At 39.8% G+C, this 23,801-nt stretch overlaps 2 protein-coding genes across 10 annotated transcripts in view; one reads left to right on the top strand and one right to left on the bottom strand.

Moving 5' to 3' along the window:
• LOC123975590 (glutelin-2-like) overlaps nucleotides 1–15,298 on the top strand; it is a 30,551-nt gene extending 15,253 nt beyond the window's left edge. For 3 of the 8 annotated variants that reach the window (XM_046057195.1, XM_046057192.1, XM_046057193.1), the window contains one exon: nucleotides 13,773–15,298. In XM_046057195.1, the coding sequence (XP_045913151.1) occupies nucleotides 13,773–14,200 (428 nt within the window). In that variant the 3' untranslated portion in view covers nucleotides 14,201–15,298. Of the gene's footprint in view, nucleotides 1–10,435; nucleotides 10,850–11,891; nucleotides 11,936–13,772 lie in introns of those variants that run through there. The other 5 variants (XR_006826099.1, XR_006826098.1, XR_006826097.1 and 2 more) reach the window with 4 other exon arrangements.
• Nucleotides 1–23,801, bottom strand: part of nol4lb (nucleolar protein 4-like b) — a 170,172-nt gene that overhangs the window by 66,324 nt on the left and 80,047 nt on the right. For both annotated transcript variants that reach the window (XM_046057189.1, XM_046057190.1), the window contains one exon: nucleotides 3,016–3,169. In XM_046057189.1, coding sequence (XP_045913145.1) covers nucleotides 3,016–3,169 — 154 coding nt within the window. The remainder of the gene's footprint in view (nucleotides 1–3,015; nucleotides 3,170–23,801) is intronic.

The following is a 23,801-nucleotide window of genomic DNA, read 5'->3' as shown; positions in this document are numbered from 1 at the left end:
CACTGGAGCATTCATGCCATGTTGCCATGAGTGGGAAAACATTTATTAGATAATATTTAATAAATTATTTATTAGTGAGGAGCATTAACATTTGTTTGCTAACATACTCAATGAGATATTTAACTGAAGGTTTCAAAGTCGCTTAACGTTGCACTTAATATGGTATTTAATTTACTTTGAACTGCTGCAAGCGAGCTATTTTGGCAGCAGTTTTTGGACACTGTAGTTCTTTTTGCCAAATGGGAGATATCATAGCGGTTCCCCGTATCAATAAAACTAAACAACAACATATGTTGTTTGTCCTTCTTCCACAACTAAACTGTTTTCTGATCCGATGCCTCTTTTTTGTCAGCGCCTTCCAAAACAGTTACACAAATTATTCATGACTGTTTTCTGAATTGCCACATGCTATGGTTAAAGTTTAGTTTAGGCAAAAAGACTATCATGTTTTGTAGCTGCTGGAGCTCCTCATCAGCTAAAAGATAAACATGTTATCCTTTGAGCGATCTGAACAAATGCTTTTTTTTTTTTTCTTAGTTTCCCTAATTACATCTAATTTAAGAGTTTTTTCCCCCCACTCGACTGCTCTTATTTATGATCTTTATGATTTGAGTGAACGTTGCAAAATCAGTGAACTGGCGGTAATGGCTGATAACGCTGTGGTGATGTGTTTTAAATGTATGTTCCATCTACATGACTGACAATCCCTTTATTACTACACTGACACCATATAAGGAAACACTCATAAACTTAATGCTGGATAGTAACAACAGAGTATTAGTTTGTTTGATACATTAAGAAAAAGACAAAAGTTATAATAGTGATATAAACAAATGCTGCGGACAGTCAAAGTAGTCTATATATTGTAGGAATATTTACTATATTTTACAGTGACACTAACAATTAGAGCTGAAACACTTAATTGATTTTTCATTAATTCATTTTTATCAGTCAATCAACGGAAAATTAAATGGCTACAATTTTCATAATTTATTAATCATTTAAGTAATTTTTAAAAAAGCAATATACCAATTATTCTTTGGTTCCAATTTCTCCAAATTGAGAATCATCATAGTAAACTCAATATATTTGTGTTTTTGTACATTGGCGCTTTTGGACACAGATTGTGAAAATAATCAGCAGATTAATAGATATAATTAAAATAATCTTTAGTTGCAGCCATACTGAAAATTACATAGAAGAATGTGAAGTACATTAAGCTCACTGTGAAGTCACTAAAATCTCTAGAGATATTATAGAAATATATTATACAGTTAGATTGCTAAATTAGGGAAACATGTTTTTTTACCCTCTCTTGCACAGGAAGTGATTGTTCTCTTTTTATAGTAGTAGAGTATAAATATGAAATGGAAGAACAGGACGTCACAATACCATTGACTCTGTTTTTACTTACATGTGGTCTTTGAAATAGCAACACAACATTTCATGTGATGCACTTCACTTGCACTTCAACCCGACAGGAGATTTTCCTTTTCTGCTCCTCCTCTATCCCCTTTAATCATCCCTTCATTCCTACTCTCCTTATTTCCTCAGCCCTCATCCAGGAGAAGAAAGCAGGAGCAGCATCCCGCCTGGCAACTCAACCCCCCCCCCCTACAACCTATACACTACAACCTATTGTCTTCGCTCAGTAAAAGCTTAAAGAAGTGGCAGATAAAACACACACAGTCACTCCGTGTTGGGTACAGTGTATTACAGGAGACAGGGAGGAGAGTGACAGGCAGGTAACAAAGCAAGGAAGGTGGGAGGAGAGACAAACAAAGCGAGACAGAGGGGCAGTTCAGTATAATGCGACAGAAAGAAAGAACGAGGAGAGAGAGAAAGAGGTAACAAAGACCTTCCTAAACCATTTCCAGTTACAAAACTTCCATAACAGGACAATTTAAATTCCTTTCTTGTTATTACTTATTTTACAGGGATCAAATAATCTGGTTTCCCCTGCAAAATGGCTGAAAAACCAGCATCTGATAAACTTAACGTGCGTAAACACACACACACACACAATCTGCTGCTTGTACTGTATGCATGTATAAGAGATCTCTCACAATGTCCAGAAATAAGTGTGAAGCCTGACCTGCAATAAGGACGAAGTAACAGAAAGACGAGAGAGAGAAAAACTGACAGAAGAGAGTAAAAGCCCAATGGAAAGGCAGTTAAAAGTTACTGCAGCTCTTAAGAAAGTATTTACTGTCCATCACAGTGTTCTTTGCTGAAGCGGATTTTGTGTGCTGGTGTGAAAAACATATACCTAAATATGTTTATGGTATATAACTTACAAATCAATAGGGATAATCAGATATAAGGATCTTAAATATATGAGACACTGTCTGTCAAAAGCTTGATTTAAGGAGCTGTCTCTACGCCGTGGATGACGTGCACCTGAAATGTCGGGGCTACTGCATCCTGAAAGATTTAGTTTTCTCCTACGTTTCTGATGCCAGTGACATTGTCGGTAGTAAATACAACAATTAGGATTGTTTATCTACTGCTTTATAGCAACAAATATCTAGCAAAGCCATCTCCACTGCAGCACTTCTGCTCTCCACAATCACTTCTCTCTATCACGACTAATAAAAGAACGGAAACATGGCGACTGCACAAGGCGAAGTAGAAGTTAACCATATTAGAACATACCGTCACTCTATATCACAAAGTAAATGAAAGAATATAAACACTGGGGAATATAATTAACGCGTGATGTGTCCTGATGAAGTGTGATACATCTTATAAGTGCTGCAGGGGTGAATCCTCCACTGAACTGTAAATCCTAACTCTTGTTTTTCTCCATGTTTTCTCTTTCATTTTATCTAAAAACGTAAAAAGAAGATATTTTTATATCAACTTTTGTCTCAGTCATCACCTGAAACTCCCAAAATCTCAAAAATACAGCTATGCAGCTTTTTCTAAACTTCCACGACAAAACAAGGCCGTTCTTCCCGGCTTGTTTTTCATTCAACAGCAGCACATCAGATTTAACATCTTCTCAGTCCTTACCGTCGTCCTCCTTTCTGTGTGTGTTCTGGGGACTGTGTCGCATCCTCTCTCCTCGGCTCGGCGGGCTCAGGTCAGACGCTGCTCCCAGATCAGCTGCTAGCCACGTGGGCTCGCTCATCTCTGCCTCCTCCTCGCTGCTCAGTGAACTGTCATCCTGACCGGAAGAGATGAAACAGGAGGAACATTTTATAACTATATTTTAATAAAGTGCATGTATGGATCTGACAGTCTAAGACAAGCTAAATTTCTATAGAAATAGCTAAGACACAGGATTACATAATCAAATGAGACTAACAGCATTTTATAGTTCGGAAATGTAGCTTGGAACTTATCCACTGTTATGTAGGGAAAAAATTTGTTATTTAGGTTAAAAGTTCAGAAAAGAAATGTGTGTGGGGAAAATTTTAGAAATGTTCATGTTCATAGTTCATGCAGCAAACAGGTGAATACAACAAAACTTTCACCATTCACAAAATTGTTCTTGTTTTTATTGTGTCCTCCAACAGAAATGTTGTTTTTCCTCTTCTGCATCATGATCTTTAAATGTAATGCGTTGTAACTCGTAAGTGAATACCAAAATGCATGCAGTGACAATGTGGGTACGAGTTTGTAGATGATGACAGAGGAAGTGTTGAAAATAAAGATGTTTCATCACTAACAGAGGTTAGATTGTCCTTAAGGCAGTGAGTGTAACAGCAGTGTGATGGGTCCTCTATCTCAAACAGACATTTTAAACAGAGAACATTTTCATTTAAATCAACATGACTGGAATTATATACCCAAAGAAGAATTCCTAGTATAGGAGGGAAAGACTAAATCAATAATAAACTCTCTCTAACATAGAAATGTTGGTAAATCTGCAGCACACTAAAATCCACCTTAACTCACATTAGCCACCTTCTCATGAAACCTTAAAAAACCTCTAATTTCTCTATTCAGTGCTTTGTCAGTGTCAACATCCACAGGGGAAGCCATGACAGCTGCTCCGTCGTTTTAACCAAACATCAGAGGAAACAAGAAACACGAGGCAGACGAACGGCAGGCAGGCAAATCAAACACAACATGCCAACTGCTGCTCAGTGTGCAGCACCTGCAGGCCTCGCCGGTAGCAAGAACATCACACTGACATGTTTTCCCTCTAAACTCTGAGCTGTCTTCCTTCCACCTCAGACTTTCCCTACGTTGAATCCAAAAAATGTTGGTAATAAAAACACTCCCTACAGAAAACAAGATGTTTTAGAGATACCCGAAGCTGAGTGTTTACATGAAATACATTTACTAGACTGTTAGATCAGCCAGTGATTGACAGAAGCAGGGCAGGTATTTCTCGGTTTTAAAATGTGAGAGTTGTAGACGTCTGTTATACACCTCTAATGTTGTGTTTAGACTGAACATGAAGTGAATTTTAGAGGTAAAGTAAAGAGTTCAAGGACAATGGGAAGACGTAAGTGAAACTGAGGTTAAGATGTTTAAGTACTTCAACTTGAGCACGAACATCCGTGCTCATCCTGAAGCTGCAGGCATTGATTTCATTATGGTAAAATTGAGAACGTCTGAGGAAAGTAACAGAACTGGAACTTGTTCTATTGACATCCGTAATTTACCAACAGCAATCTATTGCTTCTTCACTTTCACCCGACAAATGTACTTATTAGGGCTGCACTATGTGGTATGATTCATCTTTGCATCAAAATATTTATTTTCACTGAACAAACTATTAAAAGGATGATGGTGTAACATTCTGTACATATGGAGAACAGGATTTGTAGGCCAGGACATCTCTGCAGCATTGTAGTACTTCATTATAATTCTTTTTTGCCACAGATTTTACCTTCATCAAAAAATTACAGCTTCTGCGATTTGGATGTTGCAGTTGATCATATTGCGATTTCGATATAATTTCTATTAATTGTGCAGCATTAGTATTTTTTGTAAGTCGCTTATGATAAATGCGTCTGCTAAATCCCCTTAATGTAAATATTATGGAAAAAGAAAAAAGCAAGGATGCAAACTCCAGTCTCCTGCATGAAAGGCAGATGCGCTACAAGTCTATCCACCATCCTGGCCTCCACATACTTTCCACCACTTTATAAAAACGACACAGTGTGAACATTGTGAGGAACGGGATCACACGATTTTGGCATAATTCCTGGGAATAAAGCACTAAAATGTATCCCAGTCCTCCCCTATTGTTTCAAACTCTCTTCACTATCTTAGCCTCACACACATACCTCTATAGCTGTTATCAGCATCTAAGGAGACCTGCACTTTCAGTAATGAGGTCCTGAGTGCTGCAAATGCCTTTTATTACACACACATGCACACACACAAACACTTGAAAACAATGAAAAGATTAATGAATGAGCAAAGACCTCAATGACACCGGAACGGAACGACCAGTTTCATGACCGTTGTTGCTCAAAAAATCTCTCAAATAAAAGACAGAGGCAGACAGGTGATACGCAGCTTTACAGACAGGTTGACTGACAGCCGGAGAGCTGCAGCCTGATGGCACAACCCCCCACAAAATCACACTTATTTTACACCCATGTCATCCTCCACTCCGAGCAGGAATACGATGCATAAGTCAACAGTACACATGTGAAAGCGAAAACACAGCGAATAACGAGAGCTGCTCTTCAACAGGAGCGGCTGAAGTGAGAAATGACAACTGAAAGGGAATAGAAATGTGACATTTGGACAGCTGTCAGATAGAGTCTACATTTACATATATATATATATATATATATATATATATATGCATATTTACATATATAGTCTATATAGATTTTTACCCATATAGTTTTACAACCAGTGATTCATCACTGGCTGGTACAATACAGAAAATCTGAAATTATAAATCAAATCAAAAACAGCAACTTTTTTGTCTCTACTAATATAGCACTGGGGGTCAAGGGAGCAGAGTTTGGATGGGTGCTGTTGGTGTGTGTGCAAGGGGGAGTCTGGGAGGTCATTAGGTTCATGGGGAGGTTTAGGGGTGGGGTAGATAAAGCCTAATCTTTTCTCCTGAACACATCCAGCTTTAAAATAAGAAGCTTTTTTCAAGGTGAGGTATGCAAGAGTAACAACGGTGTCATTCCTTATTTTACCACAGAAATTGTTATAGTCTTGCAATTAAACAAGACTTTAAATACTATTGTATTTATAGTCTTGTAGTCTTATAGTCTAAAAACTATATATATTGGTGTATATATTATGGCTTCTGTGAACATCAAAGACATCCCTCCCTGTGTAGAGGAAGAATCTGTGTAGAGGACAGAATCACTCACAGCTGTTTCGAACTGAAAAACTGATTATAGGCTGAATATCATCTTGTAATGTCTTTTTCTATGTCCTCAAGCTAAAATAGGAAGTTGCGTTTCTCTTTACATCAACTGTGTGCTCTTGTTGCTGTCACTGCACAATCAATTAAATAATAAAAAGCTGCAGGGGATTCCACAGTTTCCATTTCAAGTTTTAAAAAAAAGACAGTTTTTTGTATACAACTATTGCTGTAACGCTCCTGTAGGGAGAACATGTGGCAGCACTGACCCATATCTGTCCGTTTAAGAGGTTCCTCAGAGGAGGAGTTTCCCTGGGCTTGTCACACTGGATTAGCCTCCTCACTGCAGCCAGGCAGCTAGCCAGTACGACTACACACACTGGCAGTAACTGGTAGCGTCCGTGTGGGTCTGGAAACAACCAAGCTATCCAGAGAGCTGTGTCATTCAATTAGAAAGACTTCAATACACAGTGGAAAGTCACTGTGCCATCCACCTTTCTGTGCATCATCACGTGGTACTTTGTACGGATATTAACAGAAAAGATGAAACTTCTGTTGTCACCATTGCACAAGAGAAGAAATGATTCACCTTTGACCCTTTATCCACCCTTTGTTTAAAAATTATTAATAGTTTTACTTATAAAACTCCATACGTTAAGAGCTAATTTAACTATTAACATTTTAAACATTAAATACATTCAATTCCCTTTTTTGTGACAGTGAACAATCAAATAATCAGCTTATGTTATTAAATTCAATTTGTTAATCTTTGTGCCGTTGATTAAAGCTCAGAAAAGCTGCCGGTTTCCTGACATCTTTATCAACCAACTGACACACTCTTGCCTCAGGGTCTAATTTCATCTAACACGACCGTGTGGAGCAGATCACATGGTGTGTATGCAGCTTTTAGTTGTTGATGCCTGAATATGAACCGTCAGGAGAATGTCACCTCGAAGGGTAAATAAAAATAAAATAAATAAATAATAAACTGTCAGCTGCAGGTTCTAATGTGTTTTTAATATTCTTAAGTGGAATTAGCCAATAATTATAAGCCACCAATAATTAAAGCTCCAACAGTTCCCCATTCATTTCTTGAACAATGTTCAGGGAGCCAGAAAGAAACAACGCCTGCTGCAGGCAGTAAGACTGTCAGCTAACACTTCCTCAAAGCTAAATGTAAAAAGAGGAGGGGGGAAAAAATGGAAATAGTCAAGATTCATAATCCAAACCGTGAACTTACTTATTGGCATGCTATTCAGCTCGGAGGCTGTTAATTCACCACAGCCAGGCTCATGAATCAACTCTGACAAATGATCAAATGAGACCTTATTTTAATCTACACTTAATTCCTTTTCAATTACTATCATCACCGGCACACATTACCTCATTTTCAATTACCATATAATCTCAACACAATAATCACTGGCTAGCCTACATCTCTTTGTCGGAATAAAGAACAGAGGACTCATATTAGAACAGTGGAAGCTATCTAATGGTTAAATCAGTCTGATTTCACTTTTCATAACGACTCTTGGAAAATGAGCACCGATGAAGTCACGAGATGGCTCATCGTCTTTGGTGCGGTGAGCGAGAAACTGAACAGCGCTTGAGCTCTTGTGACATTGTAGGGAAGTCACCAAATTACCAGCAACAGCGTTATCTATGACTGTTTCAACAATATCCAGTTAATTGATCATTATCTACTTAGACTCATTTGTTTGCCTGATTTCATGTTAAAAATCATGGTAAGTAAGATTCCAGACAACAGTCACTGTTTTTTTCATCAGCATATTATAGAACTAGGCAGGCAATTGTCAACAAATCCCATGTAAGAAAATAAGTCAATGAATTGATCCCATCAGTGCATACTGTCTGTGTCTCACCTGGTATATCCACTGTTGTCCAGAAACTATTCATTCATCAACATGTACACAAACACTGTAGTTTATTCTGACTCAGTCCCTCATACACCCTCCTGCTGCCCCCAAATATTCACAAGAGCACCACATGTGGAAAATAATCCCCACCAAATGCACTATTTCCTCCGGTTTGTTTGATGAAACAATATATTTGTGAGGTGTTTTTACATCTTCAGTGGAGCTTCAACCCTCTGTTGGTTTTGGAGATATAAAAAAAAAATAGAATATCACCGGCCAGCCAAGACAAGCTACAAGACAACTACAGTATGTTGAAATATCACTTGTCAGTTAGGTGTTATTCCATCATGGTTATCTGTTGGAAATCTACTCTCACAGACAGATTTTCCTCCCTGCCGCCACTGCTCAACTCTTGCATCCTCTGTTCCTCTCCTCTTCCTCCTCTTCTCCATTTTCCCATAGTCAGCCAAACTGAGGCCCCCGTCCACGCTACTGCGTTTTCGTTTTAAAAAACGGAGACCTTTTGCTACGTTTGCACCTCCTGTCCAAACTAAGGCGAAAACGAAGACCTCAAACAGAGAAGTTGGAAAACGCTGCCGACCACGTTTTTCGTTTTGAAACTCCGGAGGGCGTTTTAGTGCGGATGGGCAAAAACGGAGGACTTTAAAAATGATGACGCAGACGCTCACGCTCGGCTCTCTGATTGAGTCATCAAAGCAGAAATACGATGCTACTGTCAGAGTTTTTGACTTAGTATTTGTATTAAAATATTCTGTATCATGCAAATAACCCTTATCTGCCTACGCTTGAACTGAGCATGTCGCCATTTACTTTCCGACGATTCTCTGTTTTCTGCCACCACAGTCTCTTTTAACTCCCATGTTAACTCACATTCAGTAACAGTCCCCCAGCTTGTTATCGATCCGTCTGCATTACTTTATTCTTTCGCCAAATCTTCGGTAACAGGTAAATCGGTAACTACGGAATAGACCATCTGCTTCATGTTTACACCGGCACGCACATGCCTGGTGTACCTGAACGGCCACTAGATGTGCGTTTTAAGTCGTTTTAATCCAGACAGAGATCAACTCCAAACACAGCTAAATTGCTGGTGTGGACGGATATCGGAGATCGTATTTGTTATAAAACTGCGGTTTTAAACAAAAAGGTAGTGTGGATGGGGCCTGAGGAGAGCTAAAAAGTCTGCGTGTGTGTGTGTGTTGTCTATTAATGGTCTCATTAATGCGCTGTCCTAATCTGCATACAGATGAACTGCAGCGCTCCTGTCTGAGAGATTAACACATAAACAGGGTTTAGAGCGATCAGACCAACTCAATAGGACACTTTTATCTCTGATTCTCTGTCTCTCCCTGTCTACTTTTGTCTTCCTGTCTGTATCTGAGTAAAATGTATAACAGAATATATTGAATGCACATGTACCTTATGCATGCAGAGAAACAAACTCCTCACACAGTATGATGCAGTGAAAAGTGTTGAGGCATAAAAGTTCTTCTTTACTGTTAATTATCTTAAACCTGCAATAACTGACTTTTTTGGCCAGTTGACAGCAGCCGAAACAAGTTGTGAACACTGACATACCATCACCTTTTATATTGTTAAATTGTATATTTCCACATCAAACAGTTACAGAGCAACATTATCCTTCATTTGGAGGCTTGTTTTATGAATGCAAGTTAAGTATTCTCTCTTTTAGCTCTGTTTTTGGTCTCCACCAGCTTCTGACTCTTTAGCTGCTAAATGCTCCACTGTGTTCATGCATTATTATAAATATATTGTTTATAGCTGATCTAACATGGTACTACTGCTAACACACATTACAAGGTTACTTATGAATGACCCTCCTAGAGTACTTTTGGGTTACATAAATTATAAGCACAGCGTGGCTAAAGCATAACTAGATGGTTTAATCCTGCTGCACTTTGCATTATATGCTGCAGGAGTTTTAGATATTCACACAAAAAAGTGTGCAAACAGTGAAAAGCAGTAAAAGGACTTTTTTTACTTAAGCCATATGTTCCAGTTAATCAAGCTCTCTTCATGCAACTCCACACAAACCTAAGCTGGAGTTTTCCTTCTGCTAAATGAGTCTGTGAGAGCCACACCGCCCAGACTAACAGTGATGATGACTATTGTGGTGAAGATTATGAGAGGTGCAAAGCAGTAAAGTGCACCCAGGATGAATAATTAACAGCCTCTTTTCTCTATTGTCTATTTTACCAGCGTGGAGGTTACCATTACTGGTTTAACTTTTATCAAAGAACAAAGGAGAAGGCACGAAGAACAGAAACCGAAGGGGGTCCATGACCATGATTTTGGGACATATCCCTACAAATGAGGAGTTTTTCCTCTCAGGGCAAGAGGGCAGATGGTGATTTGGAACAGGGGAGGAGCTGCAAGGAAGTTAGCGGAAGACGAAGAGGAGGAGAAGCTAAATTTACAGACAATCAAGCTTTTGAAAATGGCAGAGCAGATGTGGTGCAGCAGAAGGAGAAAACTGCCGGTGGAGAAACAAATGGAAGGTGGTTACAAAGATGATACATTTCAGCTCTGGTAGATGGAGAGGCTGGAGTCGTGGAGAAGAAAATGAGACTGGACAGCAGAGCACTAAGTCAAATAGAAGAAGAGGGAGAGGAGAAGCAGCGGCAGGCGGAAAGTATGATTATTAATACAGTGAGGAGGAATCATAGTGTGTATCATTCAGTCTGAAGCTACTAGTTTTTCTGCCCGCAGTCTTCCTTCGTTGCAGCAGCATAACACAAGCAGTTTGGGAGAAACTCAATTTTGCATCACAGCAAAATATATTCCTATAATATTTGCTCGCAGCCGTGCGTCCAGTTGCTCCGCAGCAGCTTCAGCGACTGATGAGATGTAAACTGGCTGCTGTTCTGCATATTTAAACCCATTCCCGCTGAAACAAAAGATTTTCCCCGCTCAGTTTGATCTGTTCCGGTTCCAAATCTTTTATGTCTGATCTGCCTTCACAGCCCTGTCAGATGAGCTCCTTCACTGTCATGTTTTTTCACACAAGTTGTGTCGTACAAGCCATAGCAATCCTGAAATTGTTACTGTTTAAAAATTATATATTTATTTCTTATGGTCAAGTTTCCATTAGTTCCTGAACATTTATCCAAAACTTTTAGTATGATTTTTTACTTGCTTGTCACTAACTAGTGTTCATGCAATCTCAAATCACAGCATGTGGTGCTCTGGTCTTATAACAGACCCAGATTAGTGGGAGACGTTTCTGTGCAGGCAGGTCATCACAGCTGGTAGTTTTATTGGTTGTTGTGTACTACAAATTACATCGCAGCAATTTTTAATCCTGTGTGTGTTTGTTTTCCTCTTCAACACATATATACAATATTTTGACCAAATCATAATTTCTATGTTTAAATCAAGCTGAGTTAATCCTTTCTTTTTCTGGTGTACACCCTGACGTTTGCACAAGTACACATATTCCTGGTTGGAAATCGTTGCTCCAGATTATCTACAAACAGAGAACAGTGTGTCACACCGTGTGTGTGTGTGTTTGCTGCAACTGGTGTGAATATGTGAAAGCAGAAAGCAGAGCATTACGAGTCTGCACATTACTCTATGTGTGTGTGTGAGTGTGTTTAGAAGACAGCGCATTTGTACAAATCTGTAACTGCGTGTATACAAGTGTATCGATCGCTGTCTTGTGTGTGTTTCCATAGCAGAACAACCGGATCTGGTCCTATGCCGTTGCTAAGCTAATCAGGTTAGCCACCGGACAGACGGAAGGAAACATCCCTTTCTCTGTGTACTCATCTCCTCTCTTCCATTCACACCCTTCCTCTTCCATCTCCTCCTTCGTTTTTCTCCTGTCCTCCTCCATCACCACCTCTCCCATCACTTCCTTCCTCCTACTTTTATACTCCAAATGCCCCATCTTTCCTTAACCCTTTCTGTTTTTGTTCACCCTGTTCTTTTCTTCTCTCCCCCCCCATTACCTCCTCCGTTTTCTAATTTTTCCTCTCTGAGATGTCGTCAACACATCACTGAAAACAACGGGAGGCCAGGAGAGTCATTTTAAATCCATGATTAGACAAAAACTTTAAATCCACAGATAATTACGTCCAGCAAAAAGTCTCTCTCTCCCTCATCCATAACATAACTATTTGAAATGTGTGGCATGTGTTGATTAGATTCATCTCAGGCAATGTTCCAGTCTTGAAAATTGACCTTTTTAGTCCTGTACAAGAACCATTTCCAGTGACATTATGTCAAAGTGTCTGCCACAAACTTATGAATAATTTTCTTCTGTAAAAAGTAATGATCACTCCAGCTTGTTCCACCCACGCCTTCAGCTCGTGCATCCCCACAGACAGAGCCACTGGAGGGTCATGGAGCTTCTTTGCAAACACAAATTACAGACTGAGATATGTTTTACCAGAGAAGCCCAAAGCAAATCAGCCAATTTATTATTGAGTATGTGGGAAAATGCTTAAAATGATGATGGCTAGTTGCTTTCGCGTGTGTGTGTGTTCGTGTGTGCACAAACATTTTCATTTGCTGCTTAATTCAATACTCAGGAAAAGGTGTATTTATTTTGTTGGGCCTGCAACTAATGATCATTTTTCATTATCGATTAATATGTTGATTACTTCGAACAGTTTCCAGGAGCCCAGGGTGATGCCTTGTGTCTTGTTTTTGTCCAACCAGCAGTCCCAGTCCATTATATGAAATGGAGAAAAGCAGCAGAACCTCATGTTTGAGAAGATGGAACCAGGCATCTACTCAAACATGAGCATTAGTTATTGATTCATTTTGAATTAATCCACTAATTGTTTCAGCAATAATTTATTTTACACAAAGTGCAATGGATGCAGATATTGAGCATCCTGATGTGAAAATCTTATTTTATTGACCTTTTCTCAATCTTTTAATCATTTTAGTAGCAAACTGCTGGGTGATGTTGTAGATGTCTGAAACTGGAAATTAATGAGTAGCTCTAGCTTCTTATTATACTTTTAATCATTGTCTGCTTTTTATGCACAATCTTAACATCTTAAGCTTTCTTTAATACATGGCAAGATTTAAGGCAGCGTTTTCAAACTACGGTCTTTATCCCAAACACCCTTTCTATAAGAACACAGGATGTTTTATTAGTTATTTGGAAATACCCATCATGAGCGAGACAAAATCTATGAAACACAATGAAATGCAATTAAACCAAAGACACTATGGCCATGATCAATACTGCAACAATGTCAACATGTAGCGTTGGTCTAAATATAAGGATTTAGTTTTGTATTTTAAACAGCAGCGCAGCTTGGACTTTCTCTGGACTGCCTCCATTTTTTCAAACAGGATAATAATTTCTTTTAATTCTTCATGTAAGACTATAGATGTGCATCATCTCTATTCATACCGCACATGTGGGTTGGTGATACTCTACTATTCATACTCTCAATCTGATCAGTCTGTCCTCAGCGGAATGAATATCATTAAGAAAATCAATTAAGGTGGACATTTTTTTCCCCTCACATGAAGGAGTTGCTGGGGGGTTGGTGGTTGGTGCTCTGCTGAACCTCTTTGTTCTCTTTGTTTTACAGGCAGTGGTGGTGCAGCGCTGGACCCTGAAGCCTCCCTAGCTGTCATATTGGCATCCTTCCACCTACCTACCTCCCCCCAACCCACCCATCACTCTCCCACCCTACCCCACCTCCTCATTTATCTCGGCCTCCCTTCCCCCTCCTCCTCCCCACATCCCTTCACCCTGCCAACTCCATCCCACTCTCTACACTTCACCATCCACCTGCCACCGCCTCCTCCACCCCCCAACTCCAAACTCCTCCCCCACCAACGCCTCTTTCCAACTCCACCCTCCCTGCAGTACTCTCAGATGTTTGTATTATACACCCTTCAGAAGAACTGCTCCCCGTCTCTCCTCGCCTTTTCTTTGCCCCGCTCCCGGTCTCGCAATCACGTTTGTTGTTCCATGGACACTCATCCGTGTTGGATGTCCATGATAACGATGTAGATTCTGTCAAATTCTGATTCCATAAATAAAGATGGACTAAAAAAAACGGGACTGGAACTACTGGTCACTATCATCATCGACACCATCACAGGGAACAATCACTGCGTTCTTCACCATCATCACCATCACACCACATGTCTACCCAAAGCACCTCTGATTGGTGCTGTGATTGGCCAGTGGGGCAATGTGGCAGCAAGGCTGTATCACATGTTACATTCATGGTGTGTGTGTGTTGGAACTGACGTGGAACCATTTTTTATACTATATGTGCTTTTTTTATGTGCAGCCCTGTGAGGCGAGAGACCAAAGTGTCTCATACAACATGCTGCTCCTGGAACTTTATGTGCTGTTTTAAACTTACATGTGTGAGTGAAGCATAAAACATCGTTTGACTTGCTAATGTTATTACATATTCATAATACAGAATTATATACATATATAATGTAGGGCTGCACGATTAATCTAATAGCAATTGCGATGTCGTCATGTGCGATTACATAACTAGTGGTAAAAAAGTAGCCTATCCTATTATATGAAATTGTAATGAATGCAGTATCTAATATACTATTCTTATACTAACAGTAAACTGTTAACTAAATATTATACTCTTTATTTAACACACTCATGTACAGTTCCTTCTCCAGGTTGTGGACAGAGACTCTGCAGTGGACAGGTGTACAGTGAGCCGGTGCCAAGATGCCAGTGTGCCAATATTTGCTTCTTCTAGCCGCCTCCTCCGTAGAGCAACATGCTCCCCTCGTTCTGTTTTACATCTGTTTTACTTATTATTGTTATAAATATTGTTTAACTTTGCTCAAGTTGAGAAATACTTATTTAAAAATGTCAATATTTTGTGTATTCTTTTATAATTAAGCAAGTAGATTCCATTTGTGGTACCATTTGTTCCATAATAATCAAATTGCAATATTGTCCACAATAATCACAATATGACTTTTTCTTGAAATTGTAAAGCTCTAATATTACAGTGTACTAATATCTAAAAAATCTGCGGTTTTCAACCTGGCTTGTCAAGTCATTTGTGACCCCCTAATCACAATTCATGGCTTTTCTGTGGATTAAAAGTTGTGAGCAGTTCAACCAAAGAGTAATTTTACCTTCTTAGACAGTTTCATTTGAATGATTTTCAGTGGCCTTAAGAGGTGAGAAGGAAAAAGCAAAGGAGAAAATGACAGAAGCCTCAATAATTTACATAATTTAGGGTAATAGAAACATTTATGTTCTTTGTTATCAGTTTAATGTGGCCCCTCGGATTCATCTTCTTTCCTACGTTATTTCAGTACAATAAACAATACATATCAGGATAAAGAGGATATACTGCAGCGTAGTGTAGAAGAACAGGCAAAACATCATAGCCATGCTCTTACTAGTAATCTCTTACTTTACTGATGCTTGTATGTTGTTCCTCAAATGCAAGTCACTTTGGATAAAAGGTCCAAATGAGCCAAATGTAAATGTAAAGCGATTTAAATAAACCAACATCCAGTCAGTGTATGGCTCACTTACCCACTGACTGATTTTATGTTTGGTTTCAAACATAGACCATTTAAAAGTCAAGAGATAAGAAATTGCAACAGTCTTGTTTCCACAGTGAGCCTCAATAGTAAATCAATTTCATGCACACATGCTGTGAAGTGACAGTGGCAGTGGCCATCCAGTCACAGTCACAACTACAATCATTGTCAACATCAGAAGGACCATTTTAATAAGCATCATATCATCACCATTATGAGCACCACTACCCCCAAACATCAACTTCACCCACTGGTCAGGTAAAATTAAAGGAATAGGTAACCATTTTGGGAGAGAAAGTTGGATGTAGGGCTGGGCGATATGGCCAAAAATGTTATCAAAATAACCAGATGGTTATTAATTATGTGGTTCAACTTTCTTTATAGTCAGAATGGGACAAATACTTGATGACAAACAGTGGAACATTTAACAAATTTGAGGGTGAACAATCAAAATTATTATGATTTTAAAAAATTTTACAAATATGATTGGTAAATCTTCTTTCAGTCCCTTTTCCTAAACAAAATAAATATTTTAATAGAAAAATTAAGTGCTAATTTGTTTGTGATTCAAATGAATTAAACCAAATATATATTGACGATTTATTGAACATTTATTATATTGATATTGAGGAAAATTATATTGCGATAATTATCATTATTGTTTTATTGCCCAGCCCTAGTTGGACGAGAATATTGATGGCACACTTGTCTCGGTCAGTTAACTATGAAGCTACTGCCAGCATCCGTTAGCTTAATTGTCGCTTAACTCTGTCCAAAGGTAACAAAATCCACATATCAGCACCTTGATATATGATCTATGTAGCCCACTTAATCATGGTAGAGGCACAAAGGACAACCGAACAAATCATCAAAATCTGAACAAGTCAGCAAAACCGGATGGGCAAAATGATCTTATTCTGAAATGCTCTATGTGGGAAATGTAGCCTGCACAGAGTGGCACAAAACAGACTCACAGAGAGCGGTTATCCGTAGTACAAGTACAAGAAAGGACAAAAAATTCCTAACATGTCAACAACGTAGGGAAGCTAAATGCCCTGCTGCTGAAACACTTCAGTGTGAGTTAACGCCGGACAAAACCGCGGCAGAGCCGCTTCCTGTGTCGGTTTGGCTGGTGCCATTATCCCACGTTTTCCTCTAGTTTCGTTCATTGTTGTGAAGTGTACACGCCCTGTGCCCGCTCTGATTGGTGAGTAGGACCGTAACACGAGGAGCATAGCGCTTGTGATTGGCGAGCAGGTCTATAACACAAAGACAACAACAGAATAAATCTGTAACTGCATGACTGTCAGACGGGTCAGATGCACTGTATAATTAATCTACATTTTAATCGCCGTCTTCACGATTAGCTAATCACGTTCGCAACTTCAATTTGAAAATGATTAATTGTTCAGCTCTACTAGCAAAGAAATAATCTGGCACATCCGTGGCTAAAAGGCAACTTTAGGCTTATATTTGACAGTGTTAAGTGGTATCAATCCTCTCATCAAACTCTCCACCAGAATGCAAATAAACATATTTCCCAAAATGTCAAACGATCCCTTAACATAGTAACAGACTTCCCCACAGCTCCAACTACAGAAAAGCAGAGACGTTAAAAAACAGTGAAGCTACTTCAATAAGAACAGAAACACAAATGTGAAACAAAACTCAGCCAACTCGCCTGTCCACTCTGATCCATCCCCGTTATTTATAGGATGCATGGTGATATAGACAGACAAGGCTGGGCGATATACGGTGAGAAGGTAAAAATCCCTCTACTAGTTATCTCTATTTCTGTGGCCAATGCTGCAGATACATGAGCAGAAATGCTGTATGTGATTTTTATGATTTTTTACTGAAGGCAGTTTTTATTTAATCAAACACCATTTCTCAATTGATTCCTGAGAAACTCAAAATCTAAATAAAAACAATATATAATGTGATTTTTTTCCATATCACCCACTCTTAACAGACATTAACACACTCACACATGTGGGGTGTCCAATTAAGCAAACCTACATGTCTATGGACTGTGGGAGGAAACTGAAACCCACACAGACACAAGGATAACACATCCAAACTCCAAGTAGAAAACCTCCAGTCTGCAGCTTTCTGGCTACACATTATGAACATCGGTCATCACAGGAAAAAAAATCAGTTTACCATGACAAAAGTGTTTAGTTCAGGTAGGTGAGAGCATCACTGTTTGGCCATAATTATCACAGGTCAGCGCAGTTATCTCCCGCTGTGAGGCAGCAATGGAAATGCACATGAATGTGCCACAACATATAACAGCTAAAGTGGGCTATACTGAGCTGGAACACACAGCCAGTGACAGGAGCCATGTTTAAACTCCCCTTACACATCAATCTGACCTACACCTGATAACGCAGCAGGAAAATTTAAGGCATTAACTGCCAGTCAGTCCACATGACAACCCGCTCAGTATTCAGTCCGACTACAGCGTCTTTTTTCTGATTGCATCCATCTCTCACACAGATCGATGAGGGCTGGAGGGAAGAGGAGAGGATCATTTTTGAACCGAGAGAGAGGTGAAGGAATTGATAAGAGGCGAGCTGGCTGGGGGACAAGCAGACACACACACACACATACGAACGCTGCAAGGATTAACAGGGCACAGGCCGAGGAGCTCCACTGCAGAATATTGATTGCTGAGAAAACCAGGCATGAGGAGGTGGTGTGTACATCTGAAAAAGGGTGGAGGGTATCACCACTGAAACACACACATTCACTAATAATCCTTGATGCGGCAACATCTGTAGTGTACAGACAAAGGCAAGGAACTGGCCGGTGAATCCATAATGGTTTGGTTGACGGACAGATACGCAGAGACAGACAGCGTCAGGACAAATTGGTCAACAAATACAAAGAACTAAAACCTGTGCAGGCAACCAGACAGACAGTCTGTCAGTCTCAGCAGGCTGTGGTCCTGCCTGTCAGGTTATAAAAAGCCTTGTCCAGTATGCAGTGCAGAAGAGATGGCCGGCCATAATCAATAAGGTGCTCTGACCTTCATTGAACAGAGATACAGAAAGAAAGATAACCATGACTGGTCCTATGACAGGAGGAGTTTTATGAACGCTGATAGTTGCTGTGTCACTTCCTGTTTGACGAATAGATCTTTCATGTCTGTGTTTTTGGCTGCAGCTGTTTGCCTGATTCAACCCTCCAGTATATATGACGACAAAAACAACCAGAGAGGAGCAGAGCGAGACGGACAGAACTGGTATCATGTCAGTTTTCCAGCCTGCTGCTGACTGTGTGTCTGTACACACAGACAGTTATTGAGCTCCCACCAAACAAAGGGCTGGGTGCCGTCTCTTTGAATTCAGAAGCACTTTATAGTTGAGCCTCTGGGTTTAATTCAACTCTTAAAATGGTGATCCATAAAACCGGAGTTCTCCTTTCGATTTTGTCCGCACCTCAGGAGTTTTATCACTGCATCACACAGAGATCACTTACCATTAACATTAGAGCGAGGCAAGCTTTTGCTGAAAGAGAAATGACGAAAAGCACATACTGTACTGAATATATAATGTGAAAAGGTGGTAGTGACAAACCTACAGAGCATTATCCGCTAAATCTGCAGCTCCCCACAGCTTTATGTAGCTATGTAGTGAGTTTCAGCTCATTGTTTTTCTGTCCAGCCACAACTTTACTGTTTTAGTTCACTCTCAGCGCTCTCATAGTGTCGTTCTCGGCCACAGCAGGCACCGGTTTTCAGAAAGAAAAAAAGAAGATGTATGATAATGTTGCTCTGTAACATCTGGATGTGTAAAGGATTGTTATTATTGAATGCGCAAATTGTCATCCCGTAATTACACTGATAGAAAATCATATTGTATGTTTGCTTCGTAGTAAATCAATCAGAGCAGCATGTCACAATGTCTGGAAAAAAGCAGAGTAACCGATATGTATTGGAAAACAGGTACAAGATTCAACTACATCTACAACAGACCCAAATTCTGCATGAAATGTGTGGAGGAAAAAGATAGTTGTCACAAACAATATTTCTACGTATTTTCTTCTAGGAAAATGAAAAGAAAATGAAAATGTGAAACAACACCAAAACACAGTTTATGGTTTCAGGAGATGGACGCTGGTTAAGAACAGTCTGAACTCATTCTCAGATTGAGCTGTGTGAATACCACAGAAGAAAACAACCGAAAAATCAATTATGCTCAGATAAAGATAGGAATCTCATTAATATGAATTAGCTATTACCAAACTCAACCTGTTCAAAACTGAAGCTGCTTGAGTCTTAACTTCTGTTAACGAGGCCATGTTGACCGGACGTTGGACCGTAGGAACCTAAACACACACAGAGCTCATCAAAGTCAAACGTCTACACTCAGGTTGAGGTTAAACATTTAGATAATCAAAGTTTCAACCTTATGGAGGCAACACATGATGTGGGGGGAAAACATCATTTTAGTGCAATAAATAATAAATGTCTCGTGTGTAAATTAAATCTTAACTCTAAACCCACAGAACATCTTATCTGTCCTGACTACAAGGAAGTGCAGGCAGACATATAACCACAGACAGCTGGGCACCGCTACAGTCACACACCGTCAGCACAACACACACAAACAGCAAAACGGTCCATTTCGTCTTGTGGTTTAGAAATATATGTAGTATACGTTCCAACGCACAGTGTGTGTGTGTGTGGTCAGTTTTTAGCAGCCAGGAACAAAGTGACCAGAAGGAAAGCGGATCTATAGATGCCATGGCCCGTGTGTCTAAACTGTCCTGACCTGACAGAGAGAGCAGGATCGCTATTTTATTCATCTCCACACAGACAGATACTTACCTTGTCTTCATATTAGATAAGCACTGTGTGTGTGTGTGTGTGTGTGTGTGTGTGTGTGTGTGTGTGTGTGTGTGTGTGTGTGTGTGTGTGTGTGTGTGTGTGTGTGTGTGTGTGTGTATATTCTAATGTGTGTCAGAAATGACACATCCACTGTGATATCTACTGTTGGCAATATGAATCACATCTGTTCTCTGAAGGTTGAGGCTGTCTGGCAGAAAAAAACAAACAAGTCTCTTGCTTGACTATTTATTATTTATTACCAGTCACTGATTTTGATGCGACAGAGGCAGTGTACTTGTATTTCAATTCAAACCGGATTGAGACATCAGCTTTAATTGGAAAGCTATAGGAATCTTGGGCTGACTGTCCCGTTATAAGCGGTTTTGCGTGAGTGGGCTACAAATTTCCCAAAAGTGCTACAACAAATGTGGCAAGTGCAAAGCCACATTTATACTCCAGGTCAAAATCTTTAAAATTATAAATATTTTCAGTTACTTACCACCAGTGTTGGACAGTACTGCGCTACTCAGTACTTGTATACTAATATTATTACTTTTCCCAGTTACTAGTAGTATAAGGGATTACTCTTTCCAAAACAGTAATAATATTACAGTTACTAATCCAAGTAACGCTTCATTACTGTGTTACTAGAACGCACCATCAGCCAAAAAGCTAAAGGAAGAATGGGGAACTAGTTACTTTTTATACCCGGTAATAAATATAGTATACTTACTTATATTACTTTTTTAAAGGAGTAATAAGTAACAAGTATTACAATTTCTGTGCCCAGCACTGCTTACCACAAAAACATACAGTTTTAGTACAACAAAAGAGAATGCACAGCAGTCTGAGTTCACTGATCATCAGAAATCATTTTAAATAATGATGAATTAAAAAATAAAAAACAGTATAAATGAGTTGATATATTCAGATGTACATGATGACCAATAAAAAAAGTCCCAGACCTGAGGACATGGAGTTATAAATATCTCTTTCAGTCCTTCCCTTCCTCTTTCTGCTTATTAGCGTGAAACTAAATCTCCACTTGAAGAAGTCCAAATCTAATCTTACAGGTCAAAGAGTGCATTGGGACGTCACAGTTTGTGGACATGTAGAATATTTTACTGTCAGCCACTGAGATCATGTTCTTTGCTACTAAACAAATATCCATTTATCTGTCAGCTTCACTGAAGCATCTGATGATTATATACCTGGCTGCAAGTCACATATGCAGCAGTTGTGAGTGGACCTAAAGGTTTTACCTGTTATTCTGTCTATGCAAACCTTCTCTAATCAGATCCTAGCTTTGGTTAAATATGAAACTATTGCAGTGCATTGCAAATAATTGTGACTGATAAGTGTTGATATGCTTGATTAGGACTGTGGATTATTTTGGCTTTGACATCAATACTGCATCACAGCGTCTGCGTGCAAAACCGAGAGGGAATATAGATGTATCCGAGAGCTCAGTTATTCATCTCATAGCCTGTGGGTCCTAGAGAGTGTCTTTAGCATGCATGTGAATGTACAAGCCTCCTGGCCTCTGTACATGTAGCGTAGCTGCAGGCTATGAACATGACATCTCTCCACACAGCTCTGGCTGCTCTGAGTGAACTCAGGGTTTAATGATCTGATGGTTTTACAGGTGTAAAACACACACACACACACACACACACACACACACACACACACACACACACACACACACACACACACACACACACACACACACACACACAGGTTGGTTGTGGTGTGTCTGTGGATGCTGTCCAATCCAGCTTTGCAAGCCAAGTGCCAGTACATTCACTGTCTGGATGTCGGTTTGTTTCATGGCATCAACAACGAAATGGAAAGGCTTGTTAAGGCTCGTGCAGACTACACAACTTTCAGCATCGGCTGATTGCCGTGTCTTTCACACTACACAACTTGCCGTCTCGTGACGGGAATCTTGAAGTTGTAGTGGCGTTCACACTATGTGACTGCTCAGTGAGAGAAACGCTAAAAAAAAAAAAAATAGAATTCCAACCAGAAGGTGCTCCTGATTGTTTTCAGGCAACAGCATGTTCAAGGTTGCTGAGAAAAAGTACAACGGAAATGTCCTGTGAGACCATGATCCCTGAAGCCAAATGAGACAGTTCTTCTTGTTCACAAACCCGTCATTTATGAGAATGTGCCAAAGCTGATCTGGAGTGTAGCCAACATAATGCTTAACAAAATCTGTGTTTAAAGAGGTGGTATAATGCTCATTTTCAGGTTCAAAAACTTAATTAGGGGTTGTACCAGAACAGGTTTACATGGTTTAATTTTCAAAAAACATACTGCACATTGCTGCAGCTCCTCTTTTCACCATGTGTGTTGTACGCTCCGCTCTTGAGCTACAGAGTGATGCATCTTACTTGTACAAAATCTTTGTTAGGAGTTGCACATGTGCAGTTCCCAGGTAAGGACTACTAGCCAATCAGAAGCAGAGAAGGCCGGGTCGTAAGAAACGAGGAAGTGTGATCCAAATCAAAGCCGCTTCAGACTGAGACCGTAACCTAGCAGATGGTATAAGTTACTTGCCGAAAAAAATGCTACCATAGCGCAAATCGATAAGACTCGACTCTACTCGGCCCTGCTCCGTTGCAGATAGTACCCAGAGATAGTACGTAGCTTGTCGTCATAGCGATGCCACACACAACTGGCGTGACCTAATGTTCAATGCGACACACACACCTTTCTCTTTTATAAGTTAAAACATTTCAACCTTCTCCGGAATGTAAAGACAGATAAGTGGTATGAAAACCTTCCAGCTGTTTTCCTCTGCCGTTGTTGCTGCAGCGGTTTGTGTGACGGCGGGAGCAGAGGGCTCTGTGAGCGGGCGGCTGGCCGGCCTCACACGCTCCTCCCACGGGTCACAGCAGGCTTCCCCCGCAGCCACTTGCGGAGCTCCTCAACTCCGAAAATATTCAAGCACATTTTTGTTCTGCCATCACTTCTCGTGAAACTGTCAATATTTGAAATCTACACAGCTGATTTCTCACCTCAAAACTTCTCAGAAGTGGATTTAGTGATGAAATTCCATACGAAAACTGTAAAATATAAAACTTTCTGTCTGGTGCAGCAATGATGATGCAGTGAATAGTGAATATTCTCTGAACAATCAGCAGTCTGTCTGTGTTTTCACGTTACATGTTAGTATCCCTCAGCTCGCTTGGAACCTCGACGGAGGTGAGGTGATACGAAAAAAAGTACC

The sequence above is a fragment of the Micropterus dolomieu genome, linkage group LG08 (genome assembly GCF_021292245.1).
Source record: "Micropterus dolomieu isolate WLL.071019.BEF.003 ecotype Adirondacks linkage group LG08, ASM2129224v1, whole genome shotgun sequence".
NCBI classification, from domain to species: domain Eukaryota; kingdom Metazoa; phylum Chordata; class Actinopteri; order Centrarchiformes; family Centrarchidae; genus Micropterus; species Micropterus dolomieu.
The sequence above is the reverse complement of the archived record's forward strand: the minus strand, read 5'-3'. Positions and strand labels throughout refer to the sequence as shown.